General features: G+C 55.1%; 1 protein-coding gene across 14 annotated transcripts in view; it reads right to left on the reverse strand.

The window, feature by feature from the left end:
- Positions 1-16190, reverse strand: part of BDH1 (3-hydroxybutyrate dehydrogenase 1) — a 29520-nt gene extending 13330 nt beyond the window's left edge. The window contains exons 1-6 of one of the 14 annotated variants that reach the window (XM_049105313.1): positions 12281-13794; positions 11304-11431; positions 10706-10950; positions 7492-7618; positions 2399-2471; positions 1710-1820 (exon numbers count right to left, since the gene is read on the reverse strand). In XM_049105313.1, the coding sequence (XP_048961270.1) occupies positions 1710-1820; positions 2399-2471; positions 7492-7618; positions 10706-10895 (501 nt within the window). In that variant the 5' untranslated portion in view covers positions 10896-10950; positions 11304-11431; positions 12281-13794. Of the gene's footprint in view, positions 1-1709; positions 1821-2398; positions 2472-2572; positions 2738-7491; positions 7619-8075; positions 8212-8291; positions 9606-10705; positions 10951-11303; positions 11432-12280; positions 13795-14215; positions 14413-14681; positions 14784-15234; positions 15258-16033 lie in introns of those variants that run through there. The other 13 variants (XM_049105314.1, XM_049105320.1, XM_049105311.1 and 10 more) reach the window with 13 other exon arrangements.
- Between the last annotated feature and the right edge of the window lie 447 nt (positions 16191-16637).

The following is a 16637-nucleotide window of genomic DNA, read 5'->3' on the forward strand; positions in this document are numbered from 1 at the left end:
CTTTAGCCATTACAGGCACTTCCCGAATCAATCTCTTGCGCATCCTAGCCTATTTTGACATCTGCTTGTTGGAGTAACCAAGCTAACACAACTTAGTACGTCCGCGTTTGCAATTGACTATAGTGATTCTGAAGCAATGGAGTCTGCATTGTAGGATCAACCTAATGAGTGAGTGGATTGATAGCGCTGGGTCCCAAGAGCAGGAAAAGGAAGAAACCAACGTGGAATGAGGGAAGCGAGGAAGAGTGCTACTGTGCTGAACTGGAATTGGAGGTCAGTGTAACCTCATGGATTATATGTGTGTGCATGTGCGTGGGGGGTTTACAGGCCCCCAAAAATAAAACACTTAGAAGAAAACAGGACAAAAGCATCACAACCTTGGATTTAGCAATGATTTCTTGGACATGACATCAAAGGCACAGGTAACAAAAGAAAAAAATGGACAAACTGGACTTCATAAAAATTTTAAAATTTTGTTCATCAAGAGACAATACCCATGGAGTAAAAAAAAAAAAAAATTCATAGAATGGGAGAAAATATTTGCAAATCATATACCGGATAAGGAATTAATATTCAGAATATCTAAGTCCTAAAACTCAATAACCACAAATTAACAATCCAGCTTAAAACTGGGTGAAGAAAAAAGAAAACCAAAAAAAAAAAAAAAAACTGGGCGAAGAACTTGAATAGAGACTTCTCCAAACTTTGAAGATACATGCATGGTCAATAAGCACATAAAAGACGCTCCGCATCACTAATCATTAGGGAAATGCAAGTCAAAACTACAATGAGATACCGCCTCACAGGCATTTCAGATCGCTACCACACACGCAGCGACGGAAAAAGGAATATTGGTGAGGATGTGGAAAAACTGGGACTCTTGTACACTGTTGGTGAGAATGGAAAAATGACGCAGCCACTGTGGAAAACGGTACGGTGGTTCCTTGGTTAAAAATAGAATTACCGGGTGACCTAGCAATCGTACTTCTGGCTCTCCGGTGAGAAGAGCCGAGAGCTGGGTCTCAGACATGCCTGTACACTGGTGTTCAAAGTGCCACTATTCATAGTAGCTAAAACTTAGAAGCAACCCAAGTTTCCAACGACATATGAAGGAAGCAAAATGTGATATACATACATGTCATGGAATTTAGCCTTAAAAAGGAAAAATAGTCTGTAATGTGCGACAACATGGACAAACTTCGAGGACATTATGCTAAGTGAAATAAGCCAGTCAACAAAAAGACAAATACTGTAAAACTCTACTTTTCTGGGATACTTAGCATAGACAGATGCATAAAGACAGAAATTGTAATGGTGGTGGCCAGGGGGGCGGGCAGAGGGGGAAACGGACAGTTATTGTTATTGGGTATAGATTTTTCAGGTTTACAGGGTGAAAAGTGTTATGGGAACGGATGGGAGTAATGGTCGAACAACATACGACAACGTGAATGTATTTAATGCCACTGAGTGACACACTTAAGAATGGTTAAGACGGCAGGGGCTCCTGGGTGGCTCAATTGGTTAAGTGTCTGACTCTTGATTTCAGCTCAGGTCACGATCTCAGGGTCAAGAGAAGGTCTCCCTCCACCCTTCCGCACCCCACAGTCTCTCTCTTAAAAAAAAAAAAAAAGGTTAAGGCAAATTTCATGTTATGTGTATTTTACTATAATTTTTAAGACCCTACAATAACAAAGACGAGCATCTCTTACCTTCATCAAGCAGCCGGCAAACACAAGGAAGCCTTTCGAGTGCAGATGCTTGGCCAAGGAGAACCCGAATCCCGAGTCGCAGCCTGTGACCAGGACAGCTTTGCTGCCAACCTGTTTTAGAAGGTGAGACCCCACGTTAGGAACCGAGGATCCCAAGCACAGCGACCAAGCATCCTCGGGGCAGTAACGATTACTCGGCAGCCTGCCTCTAGGTTAGAGAGGCACTGCGGGAGGGCGGAGAAGGCTGGCAGCCAGAATCAGGAGGCCAGGCTCCAAGCCAGGTGCTGCCACCCGGGGAAAGAGCTACGTGGGGCGTCACTCCCCACTCCTGGACCTCGGTGTCCTCCTCCGCAATCCCCATGATCACCTCCCTTGTCACACGGCATTTGTCCTTTTCTACCACGTGCAAGGCACAGTGCACGCGTTTAATACCCACCGCGAGGCCCACAGTGAGCGGGACTCTTACACCCCGTTACCATGTTAGCGGGGAAACCGATTTCCTGCAAGCCCTGAGGAGTCGGGCAGTGGTGGAGCTGGGGCTCAAACCCAGGCCGGGGCTCCAGAGCCTCCCCCCTGAACCCCCAACCTTGCAGCCCTTCGGAGGGCGACCGGGCCCAGGTTTGGGCCCCGGTTAGGGCCGAGGTTAGGGCCGCAGTGGGCCGGGGTCCAGGCGGCTGGGCTGCACTCACCGGCCTCACCTCATTGGAGAAAGCACGCCGGCTGCCGGGGAGCAAGGGGGCGCCGCGACCCAGGGGCTCAGGCCTGCAGGAGAGAAGGAAGCAGTGAGCAAAGGCCAGGCTCGCACGGGGCCTCGGTCCAGGGCAGGCAGATGGGAGCACCCTCAGCCACCAGGGCACACTCACCACCCCGCGCCCCGAGGACAGCCACCACACTGCTGAGGAAAGAAGCCCTCCAGCGGGGCTGCCAGGCCGGGACCCAGGGATCCCCCAGAAGTACAGCGAGGTCCACAAACGTTCTGCAAACGCAGCATCCTCACCCCTAGGTCTCATGGTGCTTCCTGACAGTTCCTTATTTTGAAAAGATTTTATTTATTTGAGAGAAAGCACGAGCAGGGGGGGAGGGGGGAGGCAGAGGGAGAGGGAGACGAAGACTCCGTGAGCAGGGAGCCCAACGCAGGGCCCCATCCCAGGCCCTGAGATTGTGGCCTGAGCCGAAGGCAGGTGCTTGACTGACTGAGCCACCCGGGCGCCCCTGGGAGTTTTTCATTAAATGTTTATTTTGAAATGACTGTAGATTTAAATGCAGTTAAGAAATAACACAGGAGGATGCCCTGCAACCTTTTACCCAATTTCCCCCAATGGTAACATTTTGCAAAACTATGGCCCCATATCACAATCAGGATATGGACACAGATGCAGGGAAAATCTAGAACATTTCCATCACCACAGGGATCCCGCGTGTTACCCTTTACAGCCGCACCTACTTCCGTGCCACCACACACCCTCTTTAACCTCGAATCTGTTCTCCATCTCTATCATTTTGTCATTTCAAGAATGTTATATAAATAGAGTCACACAGTATATGACCTTTTCAGATTGCTTTTTTTTTTTCACCCAACACATTTCTCTGGAGATTCATCCAAATTGTTGCAGGGATCAATAATTTGTTCTTTTTTTTATTGCTGGACTGTATTCCATGGCACGAGGATACCACAGTTTAACTAACTACTCAACTATTTTTGTTTTTGTTTTTAAGTAGGCTCCACGCCCAAATGTGGGGCTTGAACTCACAGCCCCGAGACCCCAAGTCCCACGCTCTACTGACTGAGCCAGGTCAGGTGTCCCTAACCACTCAACTATTGAAGGGCATCTGCGTTGTTTCCAGTTGGGATCATGACAAATAAAGCTGCTATGAACATTCCTGTACAAGTTTTTGTGCAAATCTGTGTTTCTCTTGAGTAAATGCCCATGGGAACAGTCACCGGGTCATACAGTAGATGCAGATTTAGTTTTTAAGAAACCGTCAGACTAAAAAAAAAAGAAAAAAAAAAAAAGAAACCGTCAGACTGCCTTCCAGAAAATGTAAAGGTTTTGTTTCTTTTAAATTTTTTATTTTTATTTTTGGCTTTTTCTTTTAAAAATTTTAAAGAGGGATCCCTGGGTGGCGCAGCGGTTTGGCGCCTGCCTTTGGCCCAGGGCGCGATCCTGGAGACCCGGGATCGAATCCCACGTCGGGCTCCCGGTGCATGGAGCCTGCTTCTCCCTCTGCCTGTGTCTCTGCGCCTCTCTCTCTCTGTGACTATCATAAATAAATAAAAATTAAAAAAAAAAAAAGACTGAGATAAAAATTTTAAAGATATTTTACCTATTTATTTGACAGAGAGATGGGGAGAGATCAAGCAGGGGGAGCGGCAGACAGAGGGAGAGGGAGAAGCAGACTCCCTACTGAGCAGAGAGCCCGATGCAGGGCTCGATCCCAGGACTCTGAGATCATGACCTGAGCCAAAGGCAGATGCTTAACTGACTGAGCCACCCAGGGACCCCCAAAACATAAAGTTTTTTAAATGTTCATAAAGATGTGTTATCCAGGGCAGCCCAGGTGGCTCAGCAGTTTAGCCCCACCTTCGGCCCAGAGCGTGATCCTGGAGACCCTGGATCAAGTCCCACGTCAGGCTCCCTGCATGGAGCCTGCTTCTCCCTCTGCCTCTCTCTCTCTCTCTCTCTCTCTGTGTGTCTCTTATGAATAAATAAAATCTTTTTTTAAAAAAAAGATGTATTATCCAACATTCTTAAAGAACAATGGGCTCACGAGACGGAAACAAGGGTCCTAGGAAAGTCTACCAAGGTAAACTCCTGTCCTTTGAATTGCCACAGAAGAATCTCTTTGGATTTTAAGTCCTGGTGCATGGTGGTCTCAGATGAGAGCAGAATGGTGTGGTTAGTACACCCAAAGGTAGTGAAATGACTTCATCCAAAGAGAATCGCTGTTTTCCCAAGACCCCTGGGAAGAAACAAGGTGACTCTTCTGGGCCAGATTAGATGTGTTCTTTCCCCGGCTGCCAGTCCCCTTTGTACTACTTGATACTTTAAAAAGTTAACAGAGGGAACCCCTGGGTGGCTCAGCGGTTTGGCGCCTGCCTTTGGCCCAGGGCGTGGTCCTGGAGTCCCCGGATCGAGTCCCACATCGGGTTCCTGGCATGGAGCCTGCTTCTCTCTCTGCCTCTCTCTCTCTCTATCTCTCTATGTCTATCATGAATAAATAAAATCTTTTAAAAAATTAAAAAATAAACAATAAATAAAAAGTTAACAGGTTACAGCAAGAGAAATAATTTATTTCAAACTGACTTGCCAGATTTTTTCTAACCTACCCATTAACCCATTGTCAAATACATTCAGGTCCAAACTTGACTCTCTGTGGGTGTACTCGCTAGGGCAGGCTCTGCTGCTCAAACCCAGCAGCCAATGGCCACTTGCTCCTCTCTAGAGAGCACAGAGACAGAGCTCCAGCCCTCCACACCCAACCTCCACGTGGCCAGACTGTACCTTCTCGGCCCCATCCAACTGCACTTGTAGGTCAGGGCCACAGCCAGTGAGCTCTTCTCTGAATGTGGCTGCTACCCCTTTGGGATTCCTCCCCTCAGAGAACCTACGGACTCTCCGGAGCTGAACGTGCACCACCTGCGAGGCTAGCGCAGCTGCTGGAGGAAGGGCTGGTTGACCTGCAGCTCGCTGCCGCCCCTTGCTGCACCCAGAATGTCCGTGGGAGGAACCTGGCAATCTGCATTTTAACAAGCTTCCCAGGTGCCTGTCAACTAAAGTTAGAGAACTAAGGTACCAAGGCCTTCCCGGGCCAGGACCTGGGCCCCAGAGCACTGTCATCAGGAACTTGCAAGGCCACGTTGGAGATGCCACCCCACGTCGGCCAGGGCATCATTCCGGCTTCCTCTCCGTCTTACCGGGCCGCGTCTCTTCCACCATGAATCAGCAGCAGTAGCCAGAAACCCAGCTTTCTGCTGAGAGGAGTCATGATTAAGTGAGTCAACAGGCTGACCCGAACAAGATGGGGCCTAGGAGGGACAAATGTCACTGACACAGTGCAGCTTGGGAGAAATATGGCCTCACACGGCAGCACACGCGAAAGCAACGTAGTCTGGTCAACCTTGAATCGCCAGGGATGTGCCTGCCGACAGATCCCCGTGGGCCAAGGCTGGAGGGACAACGGAGCCCTCCTCCACACCTTTTTCAGGCTGGCCTGGAACTACACGTCCTGCCCAGGCCGCAAAGCCGAGCGTTGGGGTTAAGCCACAGCTGTATGTGCAACCAGGATCCAGGAGGCGGGGAATGCATCAGTGAGTCTCCTGTCCTGGGCAGGGACAGAGCCTTCTGCCAAAGCCAGAAATTCAAAATCCGAGGGCTGTGCAGAGCCAGTGGGCAGGGCAGGTTGTCAGCTCAGAGTCCTTCAAGGGAGCCAGGCCCCGTTCCCCCTTCAGTGGGATGTGGCCTATGTGGGAAGGGCCATTTTATACTCTTCTTATATGATGGCTTCTGTTAATTGAAGCCCGTTTCCTACGAAGCTTCTGTGGCCCATGGAAATGCTTTTTAAAAAAAAAAAAAAAAAAGTTCAATTTATTCATAAGAGACACAGAGAGAGAGAGAGAGGTAGAGACACAGGCAGAGGAAGAAGCAGGCTTCCTCTGCAGAGCCTGATGCGGGACTCGATCCCAGATCCCGGGATCATGACCTGAGCCAAAGGCAGATACTCAACCACTGAGCCACGAGGCATCCCCGATGGAAATGCTTTTAAGCAAATGGTCCCCAAAGCCTAAATGCATGTTCTTCTAGACAGACTCCTTCATAGGCATAGAAAATATCCATTGATCTTGGAGCCGTTGAATTTAACCTGACCCTTAATTTCACTCCTGTCAAATATAAAAGCACAAAAAGTGTATTATTCTTTCCCTGCTCTGGCTGCAAAAGAAGAAAATGAGGCAACAGAGCACTCGGACTCCCTTTGGAAAAGGCAATTCCAGAAGTTCTCAAAGAAGAGCTGCTCTTTTAATGCTTCCTCTAAATCACACAACCTACCAGGGAAGCCTCAGGATGTTTTTGGTTAACTGGTTTCGTGTGTAAGATCGAAAAAGAGCAGTTATCCAGGTGATCAGAGCATCGAGACACATCAACGTCCTACGCCTCCTGAGGGGCAGCACCCCACTTAGGGGCGACTCTTCCAACATCCACGTCTCGATGTACACGCAACGAAACACTACCCAAACCCAAACTGACAGGCATTCTTCCAAAGTGTCAAGGTCATGAGCTGTCCCCAGTAGGAAGAGACTGAGGACACACGACAAGTAAATGCAACCTGGGACCCTGCTTTGTACCTGGTACCAGGAAGTAGTAGGCCATTAGCAGGCCAGTGGTGATATTTGAATCCAGTCTATAGATAGTTAACCCTATTACACCAGCAGTAGTTTCCTGGTTTTGGTGATTGTGCTATGGTTTTGTCAGACGTTCACATGTGGGGAAGGAGGTGAAGGAGATAGAGGAACCCTCTACTGTTTTTGCAACTTTTGCAGAAGGGCAGTCATTTCAACATTAAAAGCTGAAAAACATAAAGCAGGGGTGAAAGATCATCTTCTGTGCCCTGTGAAGGTCTTTATCTTTTGCGGACATCTCTGGGTTTCCTCTGCTGGCGGGCAGCAAGTACTGACCGACATCCTTGAGAGTCAAGCCTTCTTACCTCCCGCAGCGTCCATGTGTGGAGAGCTGTTTTGCCCAGCAGGTGTGACCCTCAAGGGGGCCTCCACCCTTTTGTTTCTTACCTTGTTCCGTTTCCTCTATCATAGAACCTCAGAGATTTCCCCGGGAGCTGTGACAGGGGTCTGAAGAGGCGGGCGGTCAGCATTGTGGCCACAAGAGGTGGGATGGTCAGCCTCCTCGCGGTGGGTTCTGAAACACACAATGTACCCTCAGCATTGCCTGGTTGCCTTCATGGCTGGACCCTTCAGGGGCTGAGGCAGGAGGGGTCGTTTTTGGCTCCAGGTTGTGAGCCTTAGCTGGGCTCTGGCTGGCGGGCTCAGGCCCGGTCGTGGTACCCAGCAGTGTCCTCCGGCACCGCCTTCACCGAGCTGCAGCCTCATATGATGAGAAGAGTCAGGAGCTGGGTTCTAGGTCTAGCTGTGCCACCAACTCCCTGGGGAAGCGTGGGCCAGCTGTCACCCATCTGTAACATGTGGAACCAGACCACTGATCCTACAACAAAGTTAAGTAGCAACCACAGGGAGGACTTGGGGACCGTACCCCCCCGGGAATTCCAACTATATAAGCCCCATCCGCTTGTTCCCTATAACCAGATCATCCATCTGTGGTGACCCGGGGCATCAGCCTGCACTGTTTGGCCACTTGCCTCCACAGGCTGCTCTTCTGGCCCGTGGCACAGATCGACCAGACTCCACTCTCCACCTCTCTCTCCGCCCCCAGCACAGACAGGGCCTGGCTCTGAGGCGCAATTCATCAGTAGCTCTAGTACGTGGAGACGGGAGCTAGAGAACGACACCCTTCCATCAACTTAAACACATACACACACACACACACACACACAGAGTCCCTCCCAACACCCTACCGGTCTCTTCTGAAGTCAAATCAACTTTACTGCAACAGGCCATGTACCACGTGGGGTCACTTCCAGCTACTCAGCACCATGACCAGTTGTGCATTATTAACTGTTGATTGGTGTGTTGCCTTTGTGGTGAACAGTGAGCCCTCCTGGCCCAGGGGAAGGAAGGGGTGGCTAAGAGGGAGCCAAGCAAGGCAATCACAGCCAGAGGAGCTGTTGCTCTTTCTCTGCTGAACCCTCCGAGCCCCCGCCCTTTGCACACCTGCCTGTGGTTTGTCAGGAACTACGGTTCTGCTCGGGAGGCAGCTCCCTCCTGCCCTTGTGCTGCCACCCAAACCTAACCCGTAACCGGCCACCTGGGCCACGAGGTCTCTAACATATTCGTTATCTAGCCAAGCACTGCACTGCTCACTGTGGGTGGCAGGCTGAGGTATTTAATCCGTTTAATCCTCAAGAAAGGAAAACAAATGGGGACCCCTTGGCTTGTGGGTCTTCCCCGATTATGCAGCAGGCTCTTTCCACTCCCTACTCTCCAGGCCATCCTCAGCACTGTGGCCTCAGAGATCTTTATAATCCCAGTCAAGTGGTGCACCTGGGTGGCTTAGTCGGGTAGCGTCCGACTTCGGCTCAGATCAGGATCTCGGAGTCCTGAGACTGAACCCTGCACTGGGCTCTGGGCTCAGCAGGGAGTCTGCTTGAGGATTCCCGCTCTCCCTCTGCCCTCCTCTGCTCACACACACGCTCTCTCTCTTTCAAATAAATCTTTTTAAAAAAATACCAGTCAAGGTATGCGACTCCTTTGCCCAAAGCCTCCCTCCTCTCCATGCCTGTTGGGAGTGGGCCTCTGTCTCCCTTCCCAACCTTGTCTGGTGCCGCCCTCCTCTGCTCACTGCTCCACGGCCACTCTGACCTTCTGAAAGCCTCTTGTGTGTGCCAAGCTCTTTCCTGCCTCAGGGCCCCGGCCTTTACTCTTCCCTCACTCCAGATGGCTGAGTCCTTCTGACTCTGGACATAAGGGAGGCGGATCCCGATCCCCCACGCAGCACACGCAGGTTGCTCCCTGTAAGACCACTCTTTAATCGAAAATCACCGTGTTTCTTTACTTCATCCTCCCCTTCTAAATCATAAACTCAGTGGGGCCAGGGGCCTTGTCCATCTTGTTCACCACTAAATCCTTCTCACCTAGAAGAAGGCGGACACAAAGGAGGCACTCAGTGAGTCGTGGGTGGGGATGAGCTGGGAGTAGAAAGTCAGCCTGTGGCCCGAACGGAAGTTTCCATAGCAAGCACCTGGCAGGCAACAGCAAAACGGAGCCCGAGGTGGCCCTTCACAGAAGGCACACGCCCACGTGGCTCAATCTTTACCTGGGCGCCCCCCCACCCCACCCCGGGCGCCCCCCCAGCCCCCAAGCGGCTGGGCAGGCTGAGCACACGCATCTCCCCCGCATCTCCCCCTCTCCCGTTGGGACTAGAGGCTGAGGTCACCACCACCGGGTGACTCCAAAGCCAGTAGTCTCTAATTAAAGCCCCTCCATCCCTTGAGCTCAGTGCCTGCGGCAGAGACCGCTTCAATATTCTCTCCAGAGGGCTGCTTGCAATTTTTATTTTCCCTCAAGTCAGCAGTATCAAAAAGTGCTAGAGTCAAAATAGCTTAAAGTACATGAAAACTGGGATCCCTGGGTGGCGCAGCGGTTTGGCGCCTGCCTTTGGCCCAGGGCGCGATCCTGGAGAACCGGGATCGAATCCCACGTCGGGCTCCCGGTGCATGGAGCCTGCTTCTCCCTCTGCCTGTGTCTCTGCCTCTCTCTCTCTCTGTGTGTGACTATCATAAATAAATAAAAATTTAAAAAATTAAAAAAAATAAAGTACATGAAAACTAAAAAAAAAAAAGTACATGAGAACTCAGCCCTTCGAATAGCTGGCTACTCACGAGGTCGTCGCTTACACACCAAGAGGCAGGGCTTTAGGTCTCTTCTTGTTTTTGAAGTTTCTTAAATGTGTTTTTTCCACAGCAAACGCAATGCCTGCTAGAGGCAGTGGGACGCCCGTGCGGTCTTGGGAGTTGCCTGCCGTCAATTTTAATGCCTTGTGCTGGGCTTTCTTCTCTGTGAACGTGAAGTTCTCAAACTTGAAAAGCTCTCACTTGTCTTTTGGTTTGGAAACGGAGGTGGCTGTGAGAGGTGGGTGCTGCAAGGAGGCAGGGTGACTTTGTGGGGAGGGGTGGGGGACAGTCTCTCGGGCCTTGACCTCAGCTGCCCCACTGAGGACTGCCAGTGACCAAATTTATAAGATGATGACACAAAACCAAGATGCTCACACGTCCATCTGTAATCTGGGAGAAACTCCTCTGACACTGAGAACACTTGGGTGTACTCTCAAGGGCGCCCCATTTCCACAGTCACTGTATCACCCATGCGCTACCTGGGGAAGGCACCTCCTCTTCAAAAAGAGCAGCGGGCGCATCCTTGGCCCAAAGCAGGGCTCCCCATGGCATTCTGACAGGCTTCCCTGCAGAGGCCCAGCTGGCTGCGGTCCTGTGGCTTAGGATCAAGGCCTCCCTTGCGAGGGACAGTCGCTCCCAATGCTGACATCCTTGGAAACGGCGAGCCATCAGATGGAAACAGGCACCCGGAAGGCAGGCCCCAGGCAGGGAAGAGCGTAGGTTTCTAGAAATGCAGTGTGGACGGGCCTCAGCACATCCAAGTGGGAAGGGAAGGCCCCGTCCTGTGGAGGAGGCCAGGCTGGGGTTCGGCAGGAAATCTGAGTAGGGCCCCACCCCGAGGTGCAGAGGACAGTCAGCTTCTGCGTGAGAGCCGCAGCCTGCCGCCACCGTGCTCTACGTGGCTGTTTGGAGCCCGGCGTTTTAAAAGGCTAAATAACCAGGCAGCTAAGGTATTCCTGACCTCAGTGCGAAGCCTACACTCACCCTGTTAGGCCTACCCCCATCACCATTGTTGACTCCCTGCACTCCCCGGGCATTTGCGTGGGGAACCCCTACCCGGAGAGACAGAGCTATCACCTTCGGGTTCCCTCCGAGTACTTGGTAGCGGCCTAGAAGTGCCAGCCCAGCCCAGCGACACGAGGTGCCTGTGAGCTCCAGGGCCTCCTCAAGGCCGTGCACGGGGAAAGCTGACCGCCTTCAAGGCCCTAATCCCAAAAAGATACCAGTTACTCCTCAGAGACAGGATTATTCTGGAACCAAAGTCAAGAAGCATTTTACAGGGGCATTAATGATGGACGGTGATCTCACTGCCATTTGATCATAAACGGGGACTCCTAGGACTACGTGTGACGGAGACCATCAGACCATCAGACCATCAGACACGGCCACAGTAGTGGGGAGGGCGGGAGGCCAGAGAGATGGATGAGGCCAGTCCGCGGAGAGGAGGGTCAAGCACAGGAGCAGAGGAGGAGGGGAGATGGATGCAGCGATGAAAGAGAAACACACCCCAGCCTCCTCGGGGCACAGCTGCTTCTGGGACCATCTGCCCTCCTGCCCTCAGCTCTGTAAGGGCTGTGAGGTCTTTATTCTCCGTGTTAAATAGGCCTCAGGTGTCTGCTCCTCCTCGCAGGGAGATGACACCAACTACACTGAGCGGGTCTCCGCGCGGAGCGTTGATACAGACTCTTCAGCTTCCCCGCTTCTGGGACTGCGACGCTTTGGGTCTCGCAGCGACACCAGGAACCCGTGTCCCTTCCTCTCCACTTCTCATCTGTCCCTCCCCGAGTGTTACCAGAGCTGTCAAAATTGCCATAATCACAATGACAACTGCCAGACGAGGCAGGCATTCCATCCCTGGGATAACCAGATCGAAACCAAAGTCAAATTCTGCCTCTCAGTACGAGTCGGGGAGCACTAAACGGTGGGCGTCTCCGGCCCCGCTGGTGAGCTCTTCACACCCCCTACGGTGAACTCTCATAGCTTTAAATAGGATTTACATGCCAACTCCTGAATGTTTACCTCCCAGGGCCTTCTCCTCCCAACTCCAGACTTACACATCCGCCTGCCCGTCCATCATTTCCACCGGAATGTTCAACAGCTGATCCGTTATAAGCACCTGTCCACAGCTGAGCCCGTGCCACGGCACTGAACACCTGCTTCTCCAGCTCTTCTTCATTCTTGATCTTCTCTTTTTTGCACACTCCACAGCCAGGCTGTTAGCAAATCCTGACTCCACCTTTTCAGTATATCTAGGACCCTCTGATGATCATCTCTGTCTAAGCCGTCTTCACTTCTTGCCTGGATTATTGTAGTCGCCACCCACTGGCTCCCTGCCTCTACCTTTGTCCCCCTTTGGACGCTGCTCAACAGTGGCCTGCCTGATCCTGTGAAATATGCAGATCATGTCCCTCCTGCACAAACTCTTGCTCCGAGTAAAAGCCAAAATCACTATGGATTGCCCCCGAGACCGTCCGTGATCTGGGTCCTCATGACCTCACCGGCCTCATCCCACCTTGTTCACTACACCTTGGTTACCAGGGCCTTTCTTGCTATACTTAGAACATGACAAGTAACCTCCTGCCTTGGGAACTTTGCCCTTACTTTTCCCTCTACTTGGAACATTTTTCTCCCCCCGCCCCCATCCATAGGGCTCATTCTCCCACTTTGGTCTTTTACTCAAATATTTACTCAGTAAGACATTCCCTGGCTGGTCCATCAATCCCACCCCTACCCTGACATTTTCTATTCCTCCTTTCCCGTTTCCCTTTTTCCCCTCTCCTTGGCTTACTACATTATAACAGTATATACATTATACTTATTTATCTTATTTGTTATCTTCAGTCCTAGGAGAATGTAAGCTCTGAGAGTGGGGGGGTTTTGTCTGCTTTGGTCACTGTCCTAGCCAACACCTAACAGTGCCCGCCACACAGTGGGCACATAAAATGTTAATTACTTAAGGGGGTTTTCAGCAGAGGCCTAGTGTGATCAGACTTTCATTTTAACACGTCTCACTGGGTTAAGAAGAAACTGAGGATGAACAAAGTGGAAGTAGGGGGACCATTATATGCTTGGGTGGCCATACAGGACCATCCTCTATAGCCTTCAAGGTTGTGCATGGCAAAAAAGTAAATAAATAAAAAAGAAAAAAAGAAAGAAAAAAGGTTGTGCACGGCAACTCTAGTGAATGGTGAAAAGGAGCTCTCTGGAGATAGAAGGGCTGCCGACCCCGACTCTGACCGTGACCGTGACCCCGGTGGAAACTACCAAGGTAACAAAAAGTGGTCAGAATCTGGCTACATTTGGAAGGTAGAGCCCAGTATGATTTAACTGACGCCTTTTAAATAAATGTTATTTATTTGACAGAGAGAGCACAAGGGGTGGGGAGTGGCAGGGAGAGGGAGAAGCAGACTCCCCAGTGAGCATGGTGTGGACTTCAGGCTGCTGGGTCTCAATCCCAGGGCCCTGCGATCATGACCTGAGCTGGAGGCAGATGCTCAGCGGACTGAGCCACGCAGGTGCTCCTTAACTGACAAATTTAAGAGGAGGACGTGCAAGAATAAAAAATCAAAGATATGGGATCCCTGGGTGGCGCAGCGGTTTGGCGCCTGCCTTTGGCCCAGGGCGCGATCCTGGAGACCCGGGATCGAATCCCACATCGGGCTCCCAGTGCATGGAGCCTGTTTCTCCCTCTGCCTATGTCTCTGCCTCTCTCTCTCTCTCTCTCTGTGACTATCATAAATAAATAAAAATTAAAAAAAAAAATAAAAAAAAAATAAAAGATATTTCCAAGATTTTCGGTGCGTACGCAAAAGAAATAAAAATATTAGTACAACTGACAAAGAGCCATTCCACTCGTAAGTGCTCACCACATTTCAAATCCGAGTGTACACATCAGACCTCGGGCGCCTCCGAACCCCGTCTCCGCGTTCCCACCTGCCCCGCGGTCGCTCAGCAAGCGCCGCACCCTCCGGTTTTCCAGGGCTGCTCACCCTATGCCACATCTGACTTGTCCACACGGCCAAGTCCTGATCGGGAGCTCGCTCCTCCACGAGGACTCCTCCACGATGCTGCTCCTGAGGCCCTACCTACAGGCCCGGGCTCCCGGCTGCTGCGTTTCCAGCTCGGCCCTTCCCTCCCTCCGCGCCTGCAAGTAGGCGGTACCGCGGGCGCCGGCGGGCGAGCTTCCCCCACGACCCCCGGGCCCCACCCGGACCGCGAGCGCCCCGCGGGGCGCCGGCCACTGCCCCCTCCTCCCCAGGGGCGGCTCCGGGGCCCGGCGGGGTCGGACCACACGCGGCGCGGGCCGAGCGCGAAGCCGCCAGCTCCCGGCGCAGCTTGGCTTCCCCGCGGGTCGCTCCGGGCCAGGCCGCGTGCAGCAGCGCCCGGGGCCGCCTCCGCAGGGACGCACGAGCCCCGGCCCCCACCCCAGCCCCGGGGGGACCCCAGGCCGCTGACCTCAGGCCGCTCGGCGCCCGCCGGCTGCAGGACGCGCGCAGGGCTCAGCCACGCGCACGGCGCCAGGCGCGGCCGGAACAGCACCCGCCCCACCCCGCTGCCCCTCCCGCCCCCACCCCGCCCCTTCCCCTGCTCCCCGGCACCCGCCGCGCCCCTGCTCCCCCCTCCCGCCTTCCACCCCGCCCTCCCCTGCACGCCGCGCGCTCCAGCACCCACTCTTCCCCCTCCCCGGCTCCCCTGCTCCCCCCGCACCCCTCCCCCGCACCCCCCGCCCTCCCCTCCCCTCCCCTGCACGCCCTGCGCTCCAGCGCCCATCCGCCCCCGGCCCCTCCCCCGCACGCCGCGCGCTCCAGCACCCCCGGGGACGCCCCGGACGCGCAGGCGCCGCCCCGCTCCGCGCACGCCGAGGCCAGGGCGCCACCGCCGGCCCGGGTCCCTCCCTCCTCCCCGGCGGGGGCTCGGCTCCGGCCGCGCTCCCATTGGCTGAGGCTGCGCCGCCGCCCAGGCCCCGCGTCCCCGCCGCGCCCCGCAGCCCCGGGCCCCAGGTCCGCACCTCCCGGGGCCGCAGCGGGGGCGGGAGCTTCGCGGGGGCGTGGCGGGGCAGGGCGCCCGCGGGTGCGGCTCGGCCTCCCCCTCCGCGGCCCGGGGCGGCGTCCCTCCGGCGGGCGGGGGGGCCTCTGCACCCTGCAGCCTCGGGGCCGCGCGTCAGCCGGGACGGAGACCCAGACGGAGCTGGCGGGCGCCCCCCGGACCCGGACCCGCCCCCGGGACCCGCCGCCCGGCCAGGGGCCGCCCAGGGCCGCGGGGACCCGAGCGGAGGGCGCGGCGGGGGAGCTGCGGGGAGCGGCCCCTCCTGCCCCCGGCCTCCTGGGCGGAGCTTCCCGGCTGCGGACGGCGCTTCCCCGAGTCGGCGCTCCCGCCGCGGCTGCTCCGCCCTTGGGCTGCGGGGGCGGGGGGCGGGGGGCGGAGGGGGCGGCTGCGCAGGGGGGCGGGGAGGGGGCGGCTCTGCAGGGGGCGGGGAGGGGGAGGGGGCGGCTGTGCAGGGGGGCGGGAGGGCGGAGGGGGCGGCTGTGCAGGGGGGACGGGAAGGGGGGGTGGCCGTGCAGGGGGGCGGGGAGGGGGCGGCTGTGCAGGGGGGGCGGCTGTGCAGGAGGAACGGGAAAGGGGGGTGGCCATGCAGGAGGGCGGGGAGGGGGAAGGGCGGCTGTGCAGGGGTGCGCGGAGCGCGGCGGGGGGTGGCTGCGCAGGGCGGGGTGACCGCGGGGGGCGGGCTCCGCGCCTGCGGCCCCCCGCCCCCCGCGGCCCGGCCAGCCCCCGGGTACCCCCAGTCCGGCCCCCAGCCCGAGACCTACCCCTTGCGGGGCGTCGGCCTCCAGCGCCAACCGCCTTCGGGAGCGGCCGGGCTCGCGCGCGGCGGAGCAGGTGCGCCCGGACCCGGGACACCTGGCGAGGAGCCCGCGTCCTTGCAGCTCCCGAGCGTGTTTGCCGACGTTGGAACCGGTCGGAGGCGACCGGGTGGTTTTTCTATTTGTCTCTTGATCGCACGAAGCGCATTTAAAGAGCGCGCGCCGCGAACCCGCGCAGGTCCTTAACCGCAGTGCAGCCGCAGAGCTCCAGCCCCGGGACCTGTGGGGCCAACAGGCCGCAGCTCCGGGGCCTCCGGAATGAACACCGGGCCGAGGAGAGAACGCGAACTCCCGGGACCCATTAGTGGCCGAGCTTCGTTTGGGTCCAATTGCAGAGGAGCGCGGATTGGCGGGGGGGGGCTACGCAGGTGAACCGGGGGCCAGCGCGGGCCGGTGGGGGTTAAAAAAACTTGTCAGCTTCTTGGGAGTGGCTGTGCTCTATCCCCAGCTCCTGACACACACAGTGTTGGTCACAAAGGCAGGATGCACGCAAGTCTCTGTACCCATTTTACAGACCACCTGCGGCAGCGCGCTCTGCAGAGTGCTCCCC

The sequence above is a fragment of the Canis lupus genome, chromosome 33 (assembly GCF_003254725.2).
Source record: "Canis lupus dingo isolate Sandy chromosome 33, ASM325472v2, whole genome shotgun sequence".
NCBI lineage: Eukaryota > Metazoa > Chordata > Mammalia > Carnivora > Canidae > Canis > Canis lupus.